Source organism: Rhincodon typus, chromosome 12, assembly GCF_021869965.1.
Source record: "Rhincodon typus isolate 14 chromosome 12, sRhiTyp1.1, whole genome shotgun sequence".
NCBI lineage: Eukaryota > Metazoa > Chordata > Chondrichthyes > Orectolobiformes > Rhincodontidae > Rhincodon > Rhincodon typus.
In genome coordinates, this window is record NC_063343.1 from 15324501 (window position 1) to 15345652 (window position 21152).

Here is a 21152-nt window from a genome sequence, read left to right on the forward strand (position 1 = left end):
AGGTAGTGTGTAATGACAGACTATGTGATAACAAGGCCTGGTGTGTGGGGTAGGGTGCTAGGACATGGGAGAGTTCAGGCCCTAAAATTATTGAACTTGATATTGAGTCCAGAGGGCTGCAGAGTCCTGCAAGTGGAAAATGAGGTGTTGCTCCATGCAAGCTGGAAGAACTTTGCAGGAACACTGCAGCAGGCCTGAGACAGATTTTGGGCAGGGTACAGGATGGTGTGTTAAAATGGCAGGCAGCTGGAAGCTCAGTCTTTTTTGTGGGCAGAATGTAGAAGCAGTCACGCAGTCTACGTTTCATTTCTCTAATGTAGAGGACACCACGTTGTGAACAGCGAGTGCAGTAGGCTAGACTGTGTGAAGTGCAGGTGAAGTGCTGCTTTACCTGGAAGGTATGTTTGGGCCCTTGGATACTGAGAAGGGAGGAGGTAAGTGGACAGGTGTTACACCTACGGTGGTTGCAGGGGAAGGGGCTGTGGGGGGTCGAGGGGGGGATGTTGGGACTGAAGGAAGAGTGAACCAGAGGTGTCCCAGAGGGAACGGTACCTGCAGTAGGCGGACAAAGGACGGGAGGGGTGGGGACTGTGTGTATGGTGGTAGCATCTCGCTGGAGGTGGCAGAAATGGCAGATGATGATCTTCTGGAGTGGATGTTGGTGGGATGGTAAGTAAGGACAAGGGGAACCCTATCACTGTTGCAGGAGGGAAGAGAGGTATTGAGGGCAGAAATGCGGGAGATGGGTCAAACCCGGTTAAGAGTCCTGTCAACAACGGTGCTGGGGAATCCTCAGTTGAGGAAGAAGATAGATACTTCAGAGGCTCCCTTGTCGAAGTTGGCCTCTTCGGAACATATGCAGCAGAGACGAAGGAACTAGGAGAATGGAATGGAGTTTTTACAGCAAGCAAGGTGTGAGGATGTATAATCCAGGTAGCTGTGGGAGTTGGTGGGTTTATAGTGGATATTAGTGGCCAGTCTATCCCCAGAAATGGAAACAGAAGTTGAGGAAAGGAAAGGAGGAGTCAGAGATAGACCAGGTGAAAGTGAGGGCAAGTTGGAAATTAGAAGTGAAATCGATGAACTTTTCCAGAACGTTTACCCTGCTTGCCAAATATCACAGAACACTTGAGGCACTACTCAAAAAGTCTCAAGGATGGTATTGGGATGCACATTATGAAGAGGTCTTGAAGAAGATCAGAGGTATGCTGATATCTGCAGATGTCTTTGGCCCACTTTAATCCATCATTCCTGACTACTGTTACTTTGGATTCCTCAGCAAGGCATAATAGAGCAGTTTTCAACTGGAACAATATAGTAAACTAGTATGTGATACGTCCTGACTGTTACCTGCTAATGGAATCTCTGCATAATTGTTAAAAAGGAAGCTTTTTCAGTTATTTTGGGCTTGAGAGAGATTTTCAGATTTCCTCTCGGAAGAGGGCAGTAGAGTGGTGACGCTGATTGGCTAACATGGGGAAGATTTGCATCAGTGCAGTCACTGCTTCCAGAAGGTGGTTTACGGAGGGGCTGTTGTCACATGACAGTTCAAGCAGCAATTACATGCACTCAGGAGCATGAGGGTGGCAGAAAGCGTCATAGACAGTCATTTTAGAGATGTGTCAACACCCAAAGTGCAGGCATATAGATGAGTGACCACTGGAAGAGGCAGGAAGCCATTGCAGGAACTCCTTGTGGTCATCCCCCTCTCTAACAAGTATATCATTTTGGATACTGTTGGGAGGGCTGACCTATCAGGGGATAACAGCAGCAGCCAGACTGGTGACACTGTGGCTGGCTCTGTTCTTAAGAGGGGAAGGACAAAGAGCACTAGAGAAGTAGTTAAAGGGGACTCTCTCGTTAGGGGTACAAATAGGTGCTTCTGTGGATGTAAAAAACACTCCAGGATGGTATGTTGCCTCCCTGTTGCCAGGGTCCAGGATGTCTCTGAACAGGCAGAAAGCATTCTGAAGGGAGAGGGTGAACAGCCAGAAGTGGTACATATTGGTACTCACGACATAGGTAGGATGAGTGAGGAGGTCCTGCAGCAGCAGTTCAGGGAGTTAGGTAGAAAGTTAAGAGCAGGACCTCCAAGGTTGTAATCTCAGGATTACTCCCTGTGCCACATGCCAGTGAGGCTAGAAATAGAAGGATAGTACAGCTCAACACATGGATAAACAGATGGTGTAGGAGGGAGGGTTTCAGATATCTGGACCATTGGGATCTCTTCTGGGGCAGGTGGGACCTGTACAAGAAGGATGGGTTGCATCTAAACTGGAGGGGCAAAAATATTCTGGCTGGAAGGTTTACTGGTGTCACTCGGGCAGATTTAAATTAGCTTGGCAGTGGGCAGGGAACCAAAGCAAATGTGAATTGACTGAAAGGGAACTAGAGAATAGGGCCAGTAAGACTCCAAGGAAGAGCTGGCAGGGTGTGGTTGTTGATCAAAGTGGGTCTGGTGGACTGAAGTGCATCTGTTTCAATGCAAAAAGTGTAACAGGTAAGGCAGATGAACTTAGAGCTTGGATTAGTACTTGGAACTATGATGTTGTTGCTATTACACAGATTTGGTTAAGGGAGGGACAGGATTGGCAGTTTAACGGTCCAGGATACAGATGTTTCAGGCAGGATAGAAGGGTATGTAAAAGGGGTGAGGGAGTTGCACTACTTGTTAAGGAGAATATCACAGCGGTACTGCGGGAGGACAACTCGGCAGGCTCATACAGTGAGGCAATACGAGTAGAGCTCAGGAACAGGAAGGATGCAATTATAATGTTTGGGGTTTACTATAGGCCTCCCAACAGCGAGCGGAAGATAGAAGAACAAATATGTAGGCAGATTTTGGCAAGATGTAAAAGTAACAGGGTTGTTGTCATGGGCGATTTTAATTTCCCATATATTGACTGGGACTCACTTAGTGCTTGGGGCTTGGATGGGGAAGAGTTTGTAAGGAGGTCCCAGGAGGACTTCTTGAAATAGTGTGTAGTTAGTCCGACTAGGAAAGGGGCCATACCAGACCTAGTATTGGGGAATGAGCCTGGCCAGGTGCTCAACGTCTAAGTAGGGGTGCAGCTCAGGAACAGTAATCACAATTCAGTAAGCTTTAAGGTACTGATGGATAAAGATAAGTGTAGTTGTCAGGTGAAAGTGCTAAATTGGGGGAAGGCTAATTACAACAATATTAGGCAGGAACTGAAGAATGTAGATTGGAGGCAGATGTTTGAAGGCAAATCAACATCTGGTATGTGGGAGGCTTTCAAGTGTAAGTTGCTGGGAACTCAGGACCGGCATGTTCCTGTGAGGATGAAGGATAAGTATGGCAAGTATGGAACCCTGGATAATGAGAGATATTGTGAGCCTAATCAAAAAGATAAAGGAAGCATTTATCAAGGCTAGGAGACTGGGAACACAGGAAGCAAGGTTGGAATACAAGGAAAGTCGAAAGAAACTTAACTAAGGAGTCAAGAGGGCTAAAAGGGGTCATGAAAAGTCAATAGCCAACAGGAATAAAGGAAATGCCAAGGCTTTTTATACATATATGAAGAACAAGAGGGTAGCCAGGGAGAGGGTTGGTCCAGTCAAGGACAGGGAAGGAAATTTGTGTGTGGAGCCAGAGGAAATGGGTGAGGTATTAAATGAGTACTTTGTGTCAGTATTCACCATAGAAAAGGACTTGGTGGATGATGCATCTGGGAAAGGGTGTGTAGATAGTGTGGGTCATGTTGAGATCAAAAGAGAGGTGGTATTGGGGGTCTTGAAAAACATTAAGGTAGACAAATCCCCAGGGAATAATGGGCTACACCCCAGAATACTAAGAGAGGCAAGGGAGGAAATTGCTCAGGCATTGAGAGATACCTTTGTTTCCTCAGTGGCTACAGGGAAGGTCCCAGTGAAGAGAATAATCGATGTTGATCCTTTGTTTAAGAAGGGTGGCAAGGATAATGCAATTAATTACAGGCTGGTGAGCCTTACATCAGTGGTAGGGAAATTATTGGAGAGGATTCTTCGAGACAGGATTTACAAAAACACTTGGAAATATTAGCGAGAGGCAACATGGTTTTGTGAAGGAGCGGTCATGTCTCACTAACTTGGTTGAGTTTTTTGAGAAAGTGACAAAGATGATCAATGAGATTAGGGCAGTGGATGTTGTCTACATGTACTTCAGTAAGGTCTTTGACAAGGTCTCTCATGGCAGATTGATGCAGAAGGTAAAGTTGCACGGAGTCAGAGGTGAGCTTACAAGATGGATAAAAAACTGGCTCGGTCATGGAAGACAGAGGGTAGCAGTGGAAGGGTGTGTTTCTGAATGGAGGGCTATGACTAGTGGCGTTCCTCAGGGATCAGTGTGGGACCTTTGCTATTTGTAATGTATATAAATGATTTGGAGGAAAATGTAACTGGTCTGATTAGTAAGTTTGCCGATGACATTATGGTTGGTGGAATTGCAGATAGCAATGAGGACCATCAAAGGATACAGCAGGATATAGATTGGTTGGTGACTTGGGCACAGAGATGGCAGATGGAGTTTAATCCAGAAAGATGTGAGGTAATGCATTTCGGAAAGTCTATTCCAGATGGAAAATATGCTGTAAATGGCAGAACCCTTAAGAGTACTGATAGGCAGAGGGATCTGGGTGTACAGGTACACAGGTCACTGAAAGTGACAACGCAGGTAGAGAAGGTTGTCAACAAGGCATACAGCATGCTTGCATTCATTGGCCGTGGCATTCAGTTTAAAAATTGGCAGGTAATGTTGCAGCTTTATAGAATTTTAGTTAGGCCACATTTGGAATATTGTGTTCTATTCTGGTCGTCACACCACCAGAAGGATGTGGTGGCTTTGGAGAGGGTACAGAAAAGACTTACCAGGATGTTGCCTGGTATGAAGGGCATTAGCGATGAGGAGAGGTTGGAGAAACTTGGGTTGTTCTCACTGGCACAACGGAAGTTGAGGGGAAACTTGATAGAGGTCTCCAAGATTATGAAGGGCATGGACAGAGTGAACAGTCAGAAGCTTTTTCCCAGGGTGGAAGAGTCAGTTACTAGGGGGCATAGATTTAAGGTGCGAAGGGCAAGATTTAAAAGTGATGTACGAGGCAAGGTGTTTTTTTTTTTAACCTAAAGGGTGGTGGGTGCCTGGAACTCACTGCCAGAGGAGGTAGTGGAAGCAGATTCGATAGTGACTTTTAAAGGGCGTCTTGACAAATATATGAATAGTATGGGAATAGAGGGATATGGTCCCTGGAAGGGTACGGGGGTTTACTTGTGATGGGCAGCATGTCGGTGCAGGTTTGGAGGGCCGAAGGGCCTGTTCGTGTGCTGTAATTTTCTTTGTTCTTTGTTCTCCCAGGTCAGCACAATTCTGATTGACATCTATCATAAATCATTGCTCTCCTGTCAAATGAAAAAGCAAGGTGCCTCTATGAATGTGGTGGTTTTACCTTTTTCTCCAAAGACTTCCATGTAAGACCAAAGGGAAGGAAAGTTGTGGAGATTAGCAGCTGCCCTGTCTAAAACAATGGTTGACAATCCAACGGGAAATGATGGCCTCATGGTATTATGGCTATTAATCCAGAGACCCAACTAATGTTCTGGGGACCTGTGTTCAAATCCTACTATGGCAGATGGTGAAATTTGAATTCATCAAAAGAAGTCTGGAATTAAGAGTCTGATGATGAACATGAAACAGCTAACAATTGTTGGGAAAAATCCATCTAGTTCACTAATGTCCATCAGGCAAGCAAACTGCTGTCATTACCTGATCTGGCCGAAATGTGCCTCCAGACCCACAGCAATGTGGTTGGCTTTAACTACCTTCTGGGCAATTAGGGATGGGTAACATGAATGAATTAATCTTACACCAGTAGATAAAGAATTTACTGGTGAACTGAGGTCATACACTCAACAAAAATGTTATCACCAGCAACACAAAGCTTGATCTCAGCAGAGAGGAACAGGAAAAAGATCCCGAATGTCTTGTCAAACCTCAATGCCATATGGAAGGATGACCAGAAAAGAAATCTACGGTGTGTGGTGGCAGATTTGTTATCTCTCCTTCACTCTAAAACAATATTCTGCACAAGAGACATCATGGACATTGAAATGTAAAGATAGAGCTCAAGTTTCAGTCATGTCCAGGGATCATTTAACACATAGAAGGTCTGACAACTGAATATCAAATGTGTTTTTCATAGCCACTAAAAAAAGGAAACTATTGACCTACAACTATGCATTTAAGGTGAGAGGGGGAAGTTCAAAGGAGACATGAGAGGCAAGTTTTTTTTTTACACAGAGTGGTAGGAGTCTGGAACGCACTGCTCAGTGTGATGGTGGAGGCAGATATGATAAGGGCGTTTAAGGACTTTTAGATAAGCACATGAATGTGCAAGGAATGGCAGCATATGGACCAAGGCCAGGCAGAGGGATTAGTTTCATTTACCGTCATTTTCGGCACAACATCCTGTGCTGTACAGGTTCTGTGTTCTAACCTTTCCTGCCTGACCATGGAAAGATGTAGGGACTGACCTGTGTGTGTTTGAAGATTGCTGTTATCTGATAGTTGTCAAGTGTTTCTCTCAGTGTATCAAAGTAATCATCCTTTACCATTGTAGATGCAGCTGTCATAGTCCTACATGAAATCTTTGACAGTCATGGAATCTCAGATGGACAAAGGTTAAAAGACACAGCAAGGGAAAGAAGACATTGATAGGAGTAGTTTACAGATCCCTAAACAGTAGCCACAATGTGGAAAGGCTATAACTCAACAAATAATAGGAGCATGTAAAAAGAATCAAACAATAATTATCTTAGAATCCCTATACGATGGAAGCAGGCTATTTGGCCCATTGAGTCCACACTGACCCTCTGAAAAGCATCCCACCACTGCGCCCCCCCCCCAACACTATCCCTTTAAGCCTGCATTTCCCCATGGTTAATCCACCTAGCCTGAATACCCCTGGACACTATGGGAAATTTAGCATGGTCAATCCACCAAACCTGCATTTCTTTGGACTGTGGGTGTAAACCACAGTGCCCAGAGTAAACCCAGGCAGACACAGCAAGAATGTGCAAACTCCACACAGAGTCACACGAGGTTGGAATCAAGCCTGGGTCCTTGGCACTACTCAGGCAGCAGCACTAACCACTGTGCAATCCAATTTTGGGTGACTTTAATCTTCATGTTAATTTGGATAATCAAGTTGGAAAGTGTAGCTGCAACAAATCGCTACAGTGCATTAGGGATAGTGTGCTAGAGCAATATGTCATGGAACCAATCAGGAAGTAGGCTATCTTATATTTGGTAACGGGTATTGAGGCAGGCTTAATAAATGATCTTCGAATGAAAGATTCGAGGAAGTAGTGACCATAACATGATAAAATTTAACATTCAATTTGAGACTGAGAGACTTGAATCAGAATGAAGTTAAATAAAGGGAATTACAATGAAATGAGAGAGTTAGCTAAAGAGGATGGATAAATTAAAAAGGAATTAATAAGAATCGGTGGCAGACATTTAAGGTGGTAATTCATGACTTTCAGCAAAAATATATTCCATTAAGGAGAGAATATTCTAAGAGAGGGAGAAACCAACCATGACTAACCAAGGAAGTTAAGGAGAGTGTTCAGTTGAAAGAAAAAACACATAAAGTAGGCCAACATCAGTGATAGCCCTGAAGACTGGGATAAATTCAGTACACAACAAAAGAAGGAGATAAATGACTAGAGAAAACTAGCAAGGAATATAAAAATTGACAATAAAAGCATCTTTGAGTATATGAAAAAGAAGAGAGAGGTCAAAGTGAACAAAGGGCCCTTAGGAAATGAATCTGGGAAGACAGTTTGGAGAACGTGGAAATGGTAGAGGAGTTAAACAGATATTTTGGATCAGTCTTTACAGTGGAAGATACATCAAACATCCTGTTAATGATAAAGAATCTAGGGATGGAATTAATTATAATCACTATCACCAAAGAGGTAATATTGGATAAATTGATAGGGCTAAAGGCAGATAAGCACCCCGACCCTGACAGCATGCATCCTCAGATCATAAAAGAAGTAGCTACAGAGATAGTGGATGCGTTGCTTGCAAGTTCCCAAAAATTATTGAATTCTGGAGAAGAATTGGAAAATGGCTAATATACCAACCCTATTCAAAAAGGGAGGAAAACAAAGCGGGTAACTTAGGCCAATTAGGCTAATGCCTGTTGTTGAAAAGTATAGAAATCAATTATTAAACAAGTAATAGTACAACATTTGGAAAATCATAATCTAATCAAGCAGAGTCTGCATAACTTCACGAAAGGGAAATCATACCTAATTAATTTATTAGAGTTTTCCGAGGAAGTCTCAACCAGAGTGAATTGAGGAAAATCAGAAGATGTGTAGTATTTGGACTTTCAGAAGGTGTTTGATAAAGCAACTCACAAAAAGTTAAGTCATAAGGTAAGAGCCCATGGTAGTGGAGTAGTATGTTGGCCTGTGTAGAGAATTGGCTAATGGATAGGAAACAGAGAATGAGATAAGAGGTTCTTTTTCAGTTTGGTAACCTGTGACCAGTAGGGATCCACAGGGATCAACGCTAGGACTACAACTGTTTACTGACTTGGAGGAAGGAAGTCAATGTACTGTAGCCAAATTTACAGATAACACAAAAATAGGTGAAAAGGTGGGTTGTCAGAGAGATACAGATAGTTTACACAGAGATGGGTTAAGTATGTGAGCAAAACGTTGGCAAATGAAGTATAATGTGGGAAAATGGGAGGTTGTTCATTTTGGAAGGGAGAACAAAAGAACTGTACGATTTGAATTGAGAAAAACTACAGAAAGCTGCACCACAAAGGTGACCTCAATGAAAGATGTAGGATTTTAAGGTGTTTAACATGGTAGATGCTGAGAGGATGTTTCCCCTCATGGGAGATTCTAGGACCAGAGGACATAGCGTCAGAATGAATTGAACATTGAAGATCAGGAGGAATTACTTCTCTCAGTCGGGTGAGAGCCTTTGAAACTCCTTACCACAAAGACCTGTGTGCATATTTAAGCCTGAGACACAAATTCTTGATCAGTAGAGGAAATCAGGAAATAAGGAAAGGGCAGGCAAGTAGACATTGCAGGATGTTGGATCAGACAGGATCCTCTATTGAATGGCAGAGCAGGCTCAAGGGGCTGAATGGCCTGTGCATTTTCCTATTTCTTATGGTCTTATGGTAACTTTATCCAATAATGGGCCCCAATTTGCCATTGAGACACTTGAGAACTTCACAATGATTTTGGGGTTCCAACAGATCATTCATTCACTGAGGAGTGAATGGACACTGAGTCCAAACAATGATAAGAAGCTCTGCTAAACTACAGCTCCATTGCACTTCAACTCATTATCAAAATAATTAGTCTGGAGAAATCAAATCACTCAGCTCCCTAACTTCTGAAAGTGAGTGACTCCACAAATGAATCTCATGGATTTGCAAAATGCTGACTGGAAGAACAGAAATTTCATTCACAACAACTGTCCGTGATAACAATATAACAAAATAAAAATGCTGTAAATCTGAAACAAAAGCAAAAATTGCTGGAGAAACTCAGCAGATCTGGCAGCATTTGTGGAGCAAAAGCAGAGTTAAAGTTTCAGACCAGTGACCCTTCTTCAGAACTTACCTCAGATTTATGCTGATTAAATAAATGTAGTATTTTAAACTTTCTTTAAACTTCTCAGCCTAGAATTTTTCCTTCAAGAACAGTATTTTTGTCTTTCTTCTAAGGGAATTAGTTTGGATATCAACAGCTTTCTCCTGGATATACAATCCAGATCGCTTTCCCTTTTACTACTGTTAAGAATCTCTGTAGACTGTACAAGCTTTACAATATTTTTGACTCCTTCCGGCTGCTTTGAGCTCCTTCAGGCAGGCTTAACACTGTCATTGTTTCTACAGCCTGTTAAAATTATTTTTAAATCAGCCTGTTCAGAGATATTTTGACACAGCTTCTGAGCAGGCAGGACTTGTACTCAGGGCTCCTCGCTCAAGGATAGGGGTACGACCTTGCAGCCTATTTAACTGCTGACTGCTGCATTCACAGTAGCTGATTGGCTCTGTGATTTGGAGCTGTTGAATATTTAATGATATACACCCACAGCTTTTTGACTGGATATTTTTCTTCTTCCTCAGATAGCCTTGGCTTTTGTAGAGCTGAAAATTTCTTTAGAAGATCACTACCATTCATATATTGTACAAGGCGGTAGTGTCCATTTGCAGTTCCTGCATTATATCCCTCCATCAATAATGCATATATTGTGGTCATATCCCACCTCAGAATCCCTACAGTGTGGAAACAGGTTCTTCAGTCCAACAAGCCCACACCGACCCTCATAGCATCCCACCCAGACCTATAGCCCACCTAATCCACTCATCGCTGAGCACTATGGGCAATTTAGCATGGCCAATCCACCTAGCCTGCACATCTTTGGACTGTGGGAAGAAACCAGAGTACCCAGAGGGAACCCACACAGATATGGGGAGAACATATGAACTCCACACAGCCAGTCGCCTGAGGGTGGAATCAAACCCAGAACCCTGGTGCTGTGAGGCAGCAGTGCTAACCACTGAGCCACCATGCTGCCCCACCTGAATCATTGCAGATGCCTTGGGTAGATTCACTGCCACCAATCCTTTTTGGTATTTGTGTAAATTCCTGATACAGGAGGTCATGTCCCTATTCTGAGGATGTCCATTATTCTGCAAATGACAAACTTGATTTTGTTAAACAATATAGTTACATCATGTCTGCCTTTCTTTATTCATTCATGGGATGTGAACCACTGGCTGGGCAAGCATTTATTGCCCATCCTCTGTGACAGTGCAGCACTCCCTCAGTACGAACCATACGTCACCATAGAACTCACTTAGCACTGTATGTCTAACAATGCAACTCCACCTCAGTGCTGACCATCTGATGGTGTAGCTACTGAGCTTCCAGAAGTGCACCACTTTCTCAGTGCTCACCCCAGACAGCTCATCAGTCTCTCTTTACTGACACTCCAATAGTATAACATTCTCCCAGTACTGAGAGATTGACACTGCGACGCTTTCTCACTACTGACCTTCCGACCTGCAGTACTCCCTAGCACTGACTGTTGGATAGTGCAGCATTCAGTAGTTCTGAATGTCTGACAGAGCAGTTTTCCCTCAATAGTGACCCTCCAACGGTATGGCACACCCTCAGTACTGATCCTTCTACAATGCAGCACTCCCTAAGTACTAACCATCTGACAATACAGCACTCACTTAGCACTGAATGTCCCTCAGTAATGGGACCCTCCGACGTTGTAACAACCCTCAGTACTGAGCCTCAGGCAGGACAGCACTTTCTCAGTACTAACTTTCTGACAGTGCAGCACTCCCTCAGTACAGAACCTCTGTCATAACACGGCTTCCACAGGCCTGATCCTCTGATAATGCAGTGCTCCCCCAGTATCGATGCTCCAATTGTGCCACACTGGCCTCCTGTTAGAGCAGCACTCCCCCGATAGTGACCTCTGACAATGTAGCGCTTCCTCAGTAGTGACCCTCTGACAGTGCAGCTCTGCCTCAGTGCTTACTCTCCAACTGCCCAGCACTCCCTCAGTAATGACCATCTGACAGTGCAGCAGAGCCTCAGTACTGATGCTCCGACATGCAGCACTTCCTAAGTACCCCCTGACACTCTCAGTATTGATCCTCTGATGTACAGTTCTCCCTCACTACTCACCCTCTGACACTGCAGCACTCTGTGAGCACTTACCCTCTGGTAGTGTTGCATTCCGTCACTAATGACCCTCCGATACTATAGCACATACTCAACAATGATCCCCTGACTGTCTTACTTCTGTGTTAGGCAAATTATTGGAGAGGATTCTGAGAGATAGTATTTATGATTATTTGGAAAAGCACAGTTTGATTAGAAATAGCATAGCTTTGTGAGGAGCAGGTCATGCTTCACAAGCCTTATTGAATTCTTTGAGGATGTGACAAAACTCATTGCTGAAGGTAGAGCAGTGGATGTGGTGTACATGGATTTTAGTAAGGCATTTGATAAGGTTCCCCATGGTAGGCTCATTCAGAAAGTAAGGAGGCATGGGATTCAGGGAACTTTGGCTGTCTGGATACAGAATTGGCTGTCCAATAGAAGACAGAGGGTGGTAGTAGATAGAAAGTATTCAACCTGGAGCTCGGTGACCAGTGGTGTTTCACAGGGATCTGTTCTGAGACCTCTGTTCTTTGTGATCTTTATAAATAACTTGGATGGTGAAGTGGAAGGCTGGGTTAGTAAGTTTGCCAATGACATGAAGAGTGGTGAGGTTGTGAATAGTGTGGAGGGCTGTTGTAGGTTGCAACGGGATATTGACAGGATGTAGAGCTTGGCAAAGAAGTGACAGATGGAATTCAACCTGGAAAAGTATGAAGTGATTCATTTTGGAAGTTCGAATTTGAATGCAGAATATAGGGTTAATGGCAGGATTCTTGGCAGTGCGGAGGAACAAAGGGATGTTGGGGTCCATGTCCATAGACCCCTCAAAGTTCCTACCCAGTTGATAGCTTTGTTAAGAAGGCGTATGATGTGTTGGCTTTCATTGGCAGGGGAATTGAGTTTAAGAGCCGCGAGGTTATGCTGCAGCTCTATAAAACCCCGGTTAGACCATTCTTGAAATATTGTTTTCAGTTCTGGTTGGCTCATTATAGGAAGGATGTGGAAGCTCTAGAGACGGTGCAGGGGAGATTTACGAGGTTGCTGCCTGGACTGGAGAGCAGGTCTTATGAGTAAAGGTTGAGGGAGCTGGGGCTTTTCTCATTGGAGCGAAGAAGGGTGAGAGTTGACTTGATAGAGGTGTACAAGATGGTGAGAGGCATTGATAGAGTGGATAGCCAGAGACCTTTTCCAAGGGCGGAAGTGACTATTACAAGGGGGCATAATTTTAAGGTGATTGGAGGAAGGTATAGGGGAGATGTCAGAGGTAGGTTCTTTACACACACAGAGTAGTGGGTGCGTGCATTGCGCTGCCAGTGGTGGTAGTGAAGTCAGATACATTAGGGACATTTAAGCGACTCTTGGATAGGCACATGGATGATAGTAAAATGTCGAATATGCAGGTTAGTTTGATCTTAGACTAGGATAATAGGTCGGCACAACATTGTGGGCCGAAGGGCCTGTACTGTGCTGTACTTTTCTATGTATACCAAACGCCTCCTTCATTATCATATCTACCTGCGACTTTACGTTCAAGAAACTGTGAACTTGCACTCCAAGGTCTCTCTGTTCAGCAACTCTGCCCAGAATCTTACCATTAATTGTATACGTCCCGCCCTGATTTGCCTTTCCAAAATGCAGCACCTCGGATTTATCTAAATTAAACTCAATCTGCCACTCCTTGGACCATTGGCCCAACTGATAAAGGTCCTGTTGTAGTCTGAGGTAACCTTCGTTGCTGTCCACTACACCACCAATTTTGGTGTCATCTGCAAGCTTGCTAACGATACCTCCTCTGTTTACATCCTGATCATTTATATAAATGCCAAAAGGCAGTGGACCCCAGCACCGATCCTTGTGGCACACTGCTGGTCACAGGCCTCCGGTCTGAAAAGCAACCCTTCACCGCCACCTTCTGTCTTCAACCTTTGAGCCATTTCTGTCTCTAAATAGTTCGTCCTTCCTCTCTTCCGTGTGATCTAACCTTGCTAACCAGTCTATAATGAGGAACCTTGTCAAACACTTTACTGAAGTCCATACAGATCTTGTCCACCGCTTTACCCTCATCAGTCCTTTTCGTTACTTCTTCAATAAACTCAATCAAGTTATTGAGACAAGATTTCCCATGCACAAAGCCCTGTTGGCTATCTCTAATCAGTCCTTACCTTTCCAAATACATATAAATCCTGTCCTCCAGGATTCCCTCCAACAACTTGCCCACCACTGATGTCAGACTCACTGGTCTATAGTTCCCTGGCTTTTCCTAACTAACTTCCTTAAATAGTGGCACCACGTCAGCAACCTCCAGTCTTCCAGCACCTCACCACTGGCTATTGATGATACAAATATCTCAGCAAGGGGCCCAGCAATCACTTCCCTAGCTTCCCACAGAGTTCTAGGGTACACCTGATCAGGTCCCGGAGATTTATCCATCTTTATGCGATTTAAGACGCCCAGCACCATCTCCTTTGTAATATGGACATTTTTCAAGTTATCACTATTTATTTCCCATGTTCTCTATCTTTCATATCCTTCTCCGCAGTAAACACTGATGCAAAACACTCATTTAATATCTCCCCCATCTCCTATGGTTCCACACACAGGTGGCCTTGTTGATCTTTAAGTGGCCTATTCTCTTCCTAGTTACCCTTTTGTCCTTAATGTGTTTGTAGAATCCTTTTGGATTCATCTTACCCCTAATTACCAAAGCTTGCTCTTGTCCCATTTTTGCCTCCTGATTTCCCTCTTAAGTATACTCCTATTGCCTTTATACTCTTCTAGACATTCACTCGATCTCTGCTGTCTATGCCTGACATATGCTTCCTTCTTATTCTTAACTAAAAACTCAATTTCTCTTGTCATCCAGCATTCCCTACACTTACCAGCCTTGCCCTTCACCTCAACAGGAACATTCTGACTTCAGATTCTCGTTATCTTATTTTTGAAGGCTTCCCTTTTCCAGCCATCCCTTTACCTGCAAACATCTGTCCCCAATCAACTTGTGAAAATTCTTGCCTAATACCATCAAAATTGGCTTTCTTCCAGTGTAGAACTTTAACTCTTAGATCTGGTCTATCCTTTTCCATCACTATTTTAAACCTAATAGAATTATGGTCACTGGCCCCACAGTCCTCCCCCATAGACACCTCAGTCACCTGACCTGCCTTATTCTGAAGTTTTGCACCTTCTCTAGTAGGTACATCCACATACTGCATAAGAACATTTTCTTGTACACACTTAACAAATTCCTCTCCATCCGAGCCGTTAACACTATGGCAGTCCCAGTCTGTGTTTGGAAAGTTAAAACCCCTACCATAACCAACCTATTATTCTTACAGATAACTGAGATCCCCGTACAAATTTGTTTCTCAATTTCCCGCTCACTACTGGGGGCTCTATAGTACAATCCCAATAAGGTGATTATCCCTTTCTTATTTCTCAGTTCCACCCAAATAACTTCCCTGGACGTATTCCCAGGAACATCTTCCTTAAGTACAGCTGTAATGTTTTCCCTAATCAAAAATTCCACTCTCCTTTCCTCTCTTGCTCCCCTTTGTATCCTTCCTAGCATTTATATCCCGGAACATTAAACTACCAGCCTTGTCTATTCCTGAACCACGTCTCTGTAATTGCTATGATATCTCAGCCCCATGTTCCCAACCATGCCGAGTTCATCTGCCTTCCCTGTTAGGCCCATTGCATTCTGTGGCAACTCTGAGAATTGTAGGGATTGATTCTCAGCACACTACTATGGTAAGGCTTGACAAAAGTAGCAATGAAGTTTAATAAGACCATAAGGACACAAACCAAGATAAGGTGAATTTCTGAAGAAGAATTGATAGGGAAAGCTTTGCTGAACTTGTTCTTAACCTTGATTAGAGCATGCTTGGAGTATTCTGTCTAGTTCCATTCACCATGTTGTAAAGATAATAAAAGGCCCTGTAGAGAGTGTGAAATAGATTGACAAGAGTGATAACAGAGTCTATCAAGAATGAATGAATCAGTTTTGTCTCTTTTTTTTCTTGGAAAGAGAAGGTTGAAGGACGACCAATTAGAGATATTTAAAAGGTTTTGTAATGAGTAGGGCCAGGTGGGCTGAATAGCTTCAGTGTGTACAATATTTCTGATATTATTAGATATAGATCGTATTATAGATACACTCAGAGTCAGTGTGTGTTCTTTACAAATTCCAATATGTAGATTGAGTAATCAGAGTCATTAAGCCATATATCTGTGGTATGAACTAGAGAAACTCTGATCAAGGACACTCATAAAGTCGATTTGCCACAGAGATGAGGATAGCTGTCATGTATTCAATAGATGACAGTATTGTTAATCAGCTCAAAGTTTGTTTCAATAATCAACTGGCCAAGAAGCAGTTGTGATGAAATGGAGAGGTACAGCAATATATGTGCGAGAGGAGCTATGTCTGCTTGAAATCCACACCCCATCATCTGTTACACAGTGGACACCAGGCAAGGTGGGGCTTAGGGAGACCTCCTGCTTTTTGCTTCTTGAGAAACTGCAATGAAGATGTTTCCTAATTGAAAGGCTGCAACTTTATCCTTTGCTGATATTTCTACGATCTCTGTGAAATTATCTTTCTACACAAGGTAAGGCTTCCTTTCATGTAGTGCCTGACCTATCTGGCAGACATCATGTGACACCTGAAAATTAAAAGATTATTCCTAAATGATAGTTGCTCCTTCAATTAGGAGACACAGCAACTCATTTATACAGAGCAAGATCCCCAAAACAGAATCTTGCTTTGTTTTGATGTTGTGCTCAATGGAGAAACATTGTAAAAGATTCAGAGGTAGCTCACTGCCTTTCCAACAGTGCGATACTCCCTCAGTACGGACCCTGTAACAATGCTGCACAGACTCAGTACTGACTCTTTGACAGTGCAGTGCTCCCTCAATGTTAACGCTCTGAATAGTTCAGCCCTAACTCAGAATTGGTTTGGTCCTAGGTAAAACCCTGGCCACCTGATGGCCAGTGGAGGTTGCTCCCACTGTCTGGGGTTGGCTGTCTGTTCCTTTATGTGTTGATATGCAATGTGCTACATGATGAGTTATCCAGAGTCCCAGGCTAATGCTCTGGGAACCTGGGTTCGAATCTCTCCGTAGCAAATGGTGAAATTTGAATTTATTAAAAATCTGGAATTAAAAGCTAAAAGATCATGTAACCATTATTGACTGTTGGGAAAAAATCTCATCTGGTTCACTAATGTCCTTTAGAAAAGGAAATCTGCTGTCCTTATCTCATCTGGCCTACGTGTGACTTCAGACCCACAGCAATGTGGTTTATCTCTTCACTGTAGGGATAGCCAATAAATGCTGATCCAGCCAGTGATGCCCATATGCCATGAACAAATGAAAAAAACTCTAAACACTGCCCCATGTTGAAGCTGAAATGTTATCCTGTTACAGGAATGCCACTGATGCTTGATGTCTAATCCTCTCACCTGACCGTGAGAGGTAGCTTAGCAAAAACAATCAGTGTTCATTCATCAAATTATCAAGTCATATAGGAGACCATGCAGCCCATCGAGCCTGTGCTGCCTCTCTGAATCAGCTGCTGAATGAATCCCATCTTCCTAATTATCCTTCACAACATGAACTAGGGGAGCTATTTTAATAAAACAAAGAACTGCAGATGCTAGAAATCTGAAAGGAAAACCGAGATTGCTGGAGAAACTTAGCAGAATTGACAGCATCGTGGAGAGAGAAATGGAATTACCATTTTGAGTCCAGTGATCCTTCTTCCAAAACTGATGCTGCCAGACCTGCTGCGCTTCTCCAGTAATTTCTGTTTTGCTTTCAAACTATTTTAAATTTGGCACTGGCACTTTCAAGTCAAGATGATCAGAATTTTTTGTCTCTCAGAGTGACTTTGGAACTGTCTGCTTCAGGAGACAGTGGGGTTGATGGGAGGGGTCATTGAGTATTTTGAAGATAGAGATCAATTGATTCTTGTTAGATAGGAAATCGAGGATTATCAGGGGTAGATTGGAATGTGGGATTCCAAATTCAAACGGATCGGCCACAATCTTTTTGAATGGTGGAGCAGGCTCAAGGCGCTGAATGAACTAATTAGCTCCTATTTTGTATGTTCATAAACTAATAAATGTAGCGATGGAAGGAAATAAGGCCATAAGAACACAAACCAAGGATAGGATGAATTTGTGAAGGAATAGAATTGATAGGGAAGCCTTTGTTCTGAATCTTGGTTAGAGCATTCTTGGTGCATTCTGTCCAGTTCCATTCACCATATTGTAAACAGGATGGAAGGGCCCTGCAGAGAGTGTGAAGTAGATTGACAAGAGTGATAACAGAATCTATTAAGAATGAATGAATTGATTTGGTCTCATTTCCTTGGAAAGAGAAGGTTGGAGATTGACCAATTACAGATATTTAAAATTATGAAATGTTTATCATGAGTAGGGTCAAGAGGGCTGAATAGCTTCATTGTGTGTGGTATATCTGATATTATTAGATTTAACTCATATTGTTATTGAGTCCATTGTGTGTTTTTACAGTCTCTAATATGTAGACTAAGTAATCAGATTCATTAAGCCATATATCTGTGGGATGAATTAGAGAAACGCTGATTGAAGGCACTCATAAAGTCGATATGACACAGAGAAGATGATGACAGTATTGGTAAATCATCTGAAAGTTAATTTCAATAACCATCTGGGCAAGAAGCAGTTGTAATAAAACAGAGAGGTACTGCAATATCTGTGCGATGGAAGCTGTGTCTGTTTGACACTCCACACACTCTAATATCAGTTGCACACTAAATTTCAAAATTGGGGAATTACTCCTGCTTTTTGGTTCCCTCCCTCCTGTTTCCAATACCCTTACCTTCAGGGAAAACACTATTAGGTTTGTGAGATTTACAGAAGTCTGCAGCCTCTGATTGGGATATGGCCCATTTCCATTCGCACTAGTTTGAACAATAGCACTGAACGAGGTATGGCAACAGTGAGTGCCTCTGTTTCATATCAGACTTCACATTGTCCCAAATGAATAATCCCTCAACATGGGCCAGATACAGAGAGGCCTGTGAGTGACCTAGTAAGGTTGATGCAGTGGTATTCAGTCCCATCTCACAGCATCCTGGTCACTAACCTTGTCAACCACTGAAGAACAGTGTGATATTACAGCTTCTTTCATGTGTTCCTCTTTCTGCACTGAGTAAGCACACACTGCATAGAACCATAAACTATTCCAAAAGTATCTTCAGGAGTGGAGAGGATCTCAGTGACTCCCCCATGAAGGTCAAGTGGATATTTGGGACAGAATTCCAAAGTTCATTGGGAAGCAGGAAGAGGAATGAGCTTCATCCTCATATTAATGAATGAAACATTCAGCGAAAGTTCCTGTCCTAAATAAAAGCTAAAATTCCTCATCAAAGCATCAAAGAATCTTCCCATTTAACCAGCTTCCTGAGTGTGTTGGGGACAGTTGGATATTGGAGAGTGTTGAGGAGTGAGATAGTCGGATATTGGAGACAGTGAATCAGATATGGTGTAGTATTGGCAAGGCAGAGTCAGATATAGGAGAGTAAGAGAGTCAGATATTAGGGAATGAGAGAATCTGATATTGGATAGTATTGGGGAGCCAGTGAGTCGGATATTGGGGAGTGAGACAGTCTGACTAAGGGGAGGTGGTGGCCTAGTGCTATTATCACTGGACTGTTAAAATTGAGACCCAGGTAATGTTCCAGGGACCCGGGTTCAAATCCCACCATGGCAGATTGTGGAATTTAAATTCAATAAAAATCTGTAATTAAGAGTCTTGTGATGACCATGAATTTATTGCCAATTGTCAAAAAACCTATCAGGTTCACTAATTCCCTTTAGGGAAGGAAACTGCCATCTTTCCCTGGTCTCTAGACTCATAGCAACATGGTTGACTCTTAACTGCCCTCTGGGCAATTAGGAATGGGCAATAAATGTTGGACTAGCCAGCAACACCCTCACCCTGTGAATGAAAAATATAAAAAAAAGATATTGGAGAGGTTAACCAAGACATAGTCAGATATTGGGGAATAAGAGAATTGGATATGAGGAGTGAGAGAGTTGGATATTGGGGCATGTTGAGGAGGCAGAGAGTTGGATACTGGGGAGTGTTGGGGAGGCAGGGAATCAGATATTTGGAATGAAGGTCGGATATTGGAGAGTGTTGGGAAAACAGATACACAGGAATCAGGAGTCAGTCTGATATTGGATAGTGAGAGTGTCAGATATTGGGGAAATGAGAGTGTCATATATTGGAGAGTATTAGGGAAACAGCGAGTCAGATATTGGAGAGTGAAAGAGTTGGATTTTGGGGAGTATTGGGAGGCAGAGAGTTGGAGTTTTGAGGTTCTTGGATATTGGGGAGTGAGAAAGTTGGATGTTGGGAGATGAGAGAGATGTTGGGAGATATTGAAGACTGTTAGTAAGGCAGCGTCAGATATTGGAGAGTGTTAGGCAGCCAGAGAGTTGGATGTTGGGGAATGAGAAAGTTGGATAATGGGTAGTATTTAGAGACAGAGAGTCAGATATTTTGGAGTGTTGAGGAATGTCAGATTATTGGAGAGTTGGATATTGGGGAGTATTGGGGAGGCAGAGAGACAAATGTTGGGGAGTGAAAGAGTCAGATGTGGGGAATGAGAGACTCAGATACCCAGGAGTCAGATAGTCAGATATTGAGAGAGTCATATATTGGAGAGTGTTAGGGAGGCAGCGAGTCGGATATTGGAGAGTGAGAGAGTTGAATTTTGGGGAGTATTGGGAGGCAGAGAGTTGGAGTTTTGAGATTCTTGGATATTGAGGAGTGAGAGAGTCGGATGTTGGGAGATGAGAGAGACGGATATTGGAGACTGTTAGTAAGGCAGCATCAGATATTGGGGAGTGTTAGGCAGCCAGAGAGTTGGATATTGGAGAATGAGAAAGTCAAATATTGGGTAGTATTTTGAGACAGAGAGTCAGATGTTTTGGAGTGTTGGAGAGTGGGAGTGTCAGATTATTGGAGAGTTGGATATTGGGGAGTATTGGGGAGGCGGAGAGTCAGATATTGGGGAATGTTGGGGAGTGAAAGAGTCAGACATGGGGAATGAGAGAGTCAGATACTGGATAGTGTTGGCTAGACATAGTCAGATAATTTGAGAGTGAGAGAGTCTATTATTGGAGAGTGTTGGTGAGGCAGTGGGTCACATATTGGAGACTGTTGCGGAGACAGAGTTGGATATTTAGGAGTGTTAGGGAGTGAAAGAGTCGGATATGGGGAGTGATAGAGTCAGATATTGGGGAGTGTTGGGGAGACAGAAAGTCAAATATTGAGAATTGTTGGGGAGGCAGAGAATCTGATATTGTGAATTGAGAGAGTTGGATATTGGAAAATATTGGCGAGGCAGAGTCAGATATGCAGAAGTGAGAGAAT

The 21152-nt window shown here is 43.1% G+C and overlaps 2 protein-coding genes across 5 annotated transcripts in view; both read left to right on the forward strand.

Annotated features, from left to right (window-relative positions):
* The window catches only part of uimc1 (ubiquitin interaction motif containing 1), a 92769-nt gene extending 87153 nt beyond the window's left edge, over nt 1-5616 (forward strand). The window contains exon 10 of the mRNA XM_048603822.1: nt 5351-5616. Coding sequence (XP_048459779.1) covers nt 5351-5366 — 16 coding nt within the window. The 3' untranslated portion in view covers nt 5367-5616. The remainder of the gene's footprint in view (nt 1-5350) is intronic.
* A 200-nt stretch (nt 5617-5816) lies between these two features.
* Nucleotides 5817-21152, forward strand: part of LOC125484553 (hexokinase HKDC1-like) — a 50132-nt gene continuing 34796 nt past the window's right edge. For all 4 annotated transcript variants that reach the window (XR_007263386.1, XR_007263385.1, XM_048603825.1 and 1 more), the window contains exon 1: nt 5817-6026. The gene's annotated coding sequence lies outside the window, so the exon portion shown is untranslated. The remainder of the gene's footprint in view (nt 6027-21152) is intronic.